Here is a 5,106-nt window from a genome sequence, read left to right on the forward strand (position 1 = left end):
GTAGTTTTACCAAAGACATCGTTTTGTATCATATATCTATATAAATTGTACCTTATATTTATTTCCTCATCAAGTTTTATATATTGTATTATATTAAAGAATTTATCTTGTATAACAAAAGTGTCATTATATTTATTTTATTGATTATATTTAATAAAAGATAACCATATTCCTACAAAACTTGCTACCGAATAATTTACGAATATTTCAATAAACGTTTAATTCATTTACAGGACTAGTCGCAGAATCTTATGGGATGATTCCTCTCTCTTTCTCGCATCTCTTCACAACCCCTCAAGGGTAATAAAAATAAAAAAGAAAAACTAAAAATAAAAAAAGATATTATTATTATTATTATAATATATAATATAAGATATTATTATTAAAGTAAAAGACAAGTCAAAATATCCATCCATCCATCCATCTAGAGTCAGTCAGTTCCTGTGCCTCCATGTGTTTGGTTTTTCCTCTTTTCTTGGTGAAATCTTCAAGATTTCTTCTTCTTCTTGTTGGTAGTGAGAGAATAAGCTCTCTTTTTCCTTTCAAAAATCTTATCTTTCTTATGTGATCAAGATTCAAGAAACACCATCAGTTCACCACCAACATGGGCTTTTTATATGATGATGCAGTGGTGATTAAAGAGCCACAAACACCAGGAGACAACACTCTTATTACTGTCAATTGTCCAGATAAAACAGGCCTTGGTTGTGATCTTTGTAGGATTATTCTCTTATTTGGTCTCAGTATTGCTAAAGGAGGTACTTGATCTAACCTTTTTTTTTATTTGGAAAAATTGTTGTTCTTGATGGCCTCACATGGTGATTTAAGTGATGGGTTCTTGCTAAATTTTATTTTATTATTATTTTTATTGACAATTTTTTGAAGCAAATGTTGAAATTTTCAGTTTTTGGTACATTTTCTTGTATTTAATCTTGATTTCTTCTTATGGGTCATCAAAAATGGTATTATCCCTTGAAAGTAGGTTTTTTAGTATTTTGAATTTGATCAAAAGATTGTAATTTCTGGAGTAAAATCCTGCAATTTGCATATAAATAATGCACACTTTGTGGCAACTGGCAAGTTCCCTTTACTATAATGATTTCAAAATACTTATTAAAGTTTAAATATTGAAATTTGCCTATAAAAAAGACCATTTTGGATTAATAAAAGGGTTATAATCTGTTTGAGTCATTTGTTTTGCACAGATGTATCAACAGATGGGAAATGGTGTTACCTGGTTTTTTGGGTGGTTGGTAAACCAACAACCCGGTGGTACTTATTAAGAGAAAGACTACTTGAAGTATGCCCTCCGTGCACGCCCGCGTTATCTGAAATTTTCTACTTCCGGCCTGAGTTTCAACAGCCGAAGCCGCCCAAGGTTTTCCTTTTGAAGTTCTGGTGTACTTTTGACCGTAAAGGCCTCTTACACGGTACATATTACAATTTAAGTTTTTTGTTCGGTGGCATACTGCAAACATGTTAAAAAATCAGACATTGCTTTAGTATGCCACTTAAAATGGCATACTGCAGTCATACATACTTTCCAAGGAACGTGTATCCGACAAGGTTGCACTATGTCATTCTAACTTCTAAGGGCGCGTTCGTTTCACGGAATGAAATGGAATTGGAATTGGAATTGGAATTGGAATTTGCATAGGATTTGGAATTTGAAGGAATTGGATTTGGAATCTGAACATTCCAATAGGAATTGGAATTGGAGGGGATTAAAATCCAAATACATTCTTAATGTGTTTGTTTGACAAATTAATAGGAATCGAGTTTTTTTTAAGAATGTTTGACAAATATACTCTACGCTCTCCGTAGAATATATTCTTAAAAGAATTGGAAGAAAGTTTACATGGCTACAATATGCCACTCAGAATGGTATACTGCAGTCATATCCAGTTTCCAAGAAACATAATATGACAAGGTTGCAGTATACCATTCTAAGTGTTTACATTGTCATACTGTGGCCGTGCACAAACTTTATAAAACATATTCTTAAAAAAATGAAAGAAAGTTTACATGGCTACAGTATGCCACTCTAAGTGGAATGTTGTAGCCATGTACGCTCTCCGTGTAACATATTTTTAATTACATGTCAAGGTTGCAGTATGCCACTTATTAACAGTGTCATACTTCCAAGGATAATGTTGTGCAAAATTATGACAAGAGAATCTACCCTAATGTGATATGTTTCAACTTACAAGCATGTGTACTTTTGATGAAACATATCCTTTTAGAGGGTAATACAAGATTCCTTTGCATTTTATAAGGAAGCTTCACATGTTTTTGAATCTACATAGATACAGTCAAGATTGTACAATTGTTTAATGTGATTAGGTTTCTTGAGGAGTTGGGAATGTAAGCTTGCTTTGACTAGTAAGATTAATTGTATATATGGTAGTCGGCATCTTTTGAATATATTATTAACCGCGTGACAAAGTTGTTTCAATATAGTATACAAACCGAAAGCGACTTGAAACCAGTAGCCCGACAATGACCATGAAATCGGTTATCTTTGTTCACCAACCAGCTATATTTTCAACTCATGTGTTTTTTTCAATGTTAAAACTATTATAAAATATATGATTCCTTAATACAGTGTTTTATTCATAGGTAAATATTAAATAAATGCTCATTATTTAATGTTTTTAATTATGCTATAGATGTAACAAAGGTCCTTTATGAGCTAGAGCTTACGGTTAAGCGAGTAAAAGTGTTTACCGCGCCAGATGGGAGGGTTATGGACCTTATGTTTGTGACTGATACAAGGTACTGTGTTTTTTGACCTCAAAAGTCAAACGTTGACTTTTTTGTATTGACCATTTTACCCTTGTGAAATATGCAGAGAACTTCTTCACACAACAAACCGACAGGAGGAAACGAAAGGTCAACTAAGCGCGATGTTAGGAGAAAACATGATTAGTTTTGAGATCGAGTTGGCGGGCCCTGGAGTCACGGATAATCCTCAAGGATCAGCTTTTCTTCCACCTGCAATCACAGATGACACGTTTGGTACGTCTGACTGCGTGTCGGTTACAGTCGACAATGAGCTTAGCCGTTCACACACCCTGGTTCGCATTGTTTGTCAAGATCATAAAGGCTTGATATACGACATCATGCGAACGTTAAAAGATTACAACATCCAGGTATAAGGCACAATTATCTTTACTTATAGATCAATACAGAAAGCATCATTTATTTGAAAAGTTGCTACACGTTTTGTCCTTTCCACTAATCGGTGTAAAAAATTCTGTTAACCTTTAAAAAATGACTATTTTACCCTTACACCTAAAGGACAAAATGTGTAATTTTCTCTATTGTTTACTTTTCATACTAAAAGGAAAAAAAAGAAAGAAATAAAGAATAAATAAGAAAAGAATTGTGAAAAATACATATTTTGTTTGTCCTATAGGTTTAAGGGTAAAATAGTCATTTGTAAGAAGTTAATAGAGTTTTTAACACCAATTAGTGGAAAGGACGTAACATGTTACAACTTTTCAAATAAATGATTGTTTTTCTTTTGTAATTAATTACCTTAGAATGTAATTTACTCTTGGTTATAATTTGTTTAATTAAATTAACGATTTTTAAAAATTTGTAGACCTCGTACGGGCGGTTCTCCTCTAAGGCAAAAGAAAGCTTTGAAGTTGACTTGTTTATAATGCAAGTAGAGGGAAAGAAGTTACTCGACCCCGAGAAGCAAAAAGCGCTTTGCACGCGTTTAAAAATGGAGCTCGTTCGTCCGCTTCGAGTGGAAGTGATGAGCCGTGGTCCGGATACCGAGTTGCTGGTGGCTAATCCGGTTGAGCTAGCTGGAAGAGGTCGGCCGCTTGTGTTTTATGACATCACACTCGCCATAACAAGTCTTAGCATCCGCATTTTCTCGGTAAGTTATTCATTAAAACTACAGTTGGACATTTATTTATAATGGGTTGTTTCGGGTTGTAAAGTTAAAACATGTTAAATAAGTCTAGCTAAATGGGATATCTTTTTTATTTAAATATTTAGCTTTTTTGTATTGTTGTTAAATTACAAAATCGGTCTAAGACTAGCTTCTGTAAACTTTTATGGTTTGTTATTGTTATTATTATTATTATTATTATTTTTTGAGTAAGTTAAACAAATAGTCCCTTAAAAGGGTATTTTAGTCATTTTGCCCACCTTATTTTGTTAAATATAAATTGATTTTTTTATAGGTTGAGATCGCGAGGCATAGGATTGACGATCGAGAATGGGAAGTTTATCGGGTTCTACTGGATGAAGGGGATGCGGCTTTGGTGCCAAGGAGCCTGATCAGAGAGCGTGTTGTGAAGAACTTGATGGGATGGTAATAATAATATTATCATGCATCAAGTATTCAAGTATAATATGTAAATTTGTAATGTAAAAGTTAGGAATGTATGGAGTGTAGAATGTGTATGGGGGGTGTAAGTCATCACCCCCATTAAGTTGTATATATCATATACATCTTAACAAATGACTAGTACAATATGTAATTAATGTGTACATATTACTGTGGTCTATATTTTTTTTGTTTCTTGGTCATTTGTTACTATCTTTCTAGGGGATGGGTCGGTTAGGTTCGTCACTTCGTTTTATGAGCCAAAACAGAGCATGTGACTTGACATTTTGGTTTTAGATTTTCATAACGAATGTCGATCTTGAAACAAAAAAGACGTGCATAACAAATATCGCCAGAGGAGAAGAACCTGTGCTTCAGTTCGGATCAGAGAGGCAGATAAGAAAGTGGGATATGTGAAGAGTGAAGACCCATGTATCAGGGAGGAGTTGACTGGTACATACGTGTGTGGCTGATAATTGAGTTTTTCATGAATAGTGAATTTAGTGAGGTTGACAAGAATTGGTTTTTAATATATAAACTAGCTTTTATCCCCCCGTATTACGTGGGTTGTTTTATATTATTTGTTTCTAATATTTATTTATTTTTTGAATTCTTGCTTTTTTTATTGTATGAAAGTTAATAATATACTTATGGTTTAATGATAAATTGTTTTACAAATAAATGAGATGTTATAACCCGGTTTAAAAACTATATGAGTTTGATGAGACCCAAAACCCGTTTATTTTTTTTACTATAAA

General features: G+C 33.2%; 1 protein-coding gene across 1 annotated transcript; it reads left to right on the forward strand.

The window, feature by feature from the left end:
- Positions 1 to 400: 400 nt before the first annotated feature.
- Positions 401 to 4,457, forward strand: LOC143582729 (ACT domain-containing protein ACR10-like). Its single transcript, XM_077065217.1, has 6 exons — positions 401 to 758; positions 1,206 to 1,430; positions 2,670 to 2,775; positions 2,852 to 3,152; positions 3,608 to 3,892; positions 4,203 to 4,457. Exons 1-6 carry the CDS (start codon positions 605 to 607, stop codon positions 4,335 to 4,337), a joined length of 1,206 nt encoding a protein of 401 aa, XP_076921332.1. The 5' UTR covers positions 401 to 604; the 3' UTR covers positions 4,338 to 4,457.
- The last annotated feature ends 649 nt before the right edge of the window (positions 4,458 to 5,106 follow it).

Source organism: Bidens hawaiensis, unplaced genomic scaffold (genome assembly GCF_021521415.1).
Source record: "Bidens hawaiensis isolate Kalapana, Puna unplaced genomic scaffold, B.hawaiensis_p1.1 tig00001511_1, whole genome shotgun sequence".
NCBI lineage: Eukaryota > Viridiplantae > Streptophyta > Magnoliopsida > Asterales > Asteraceae > Bidens > Bidens hawaiensis.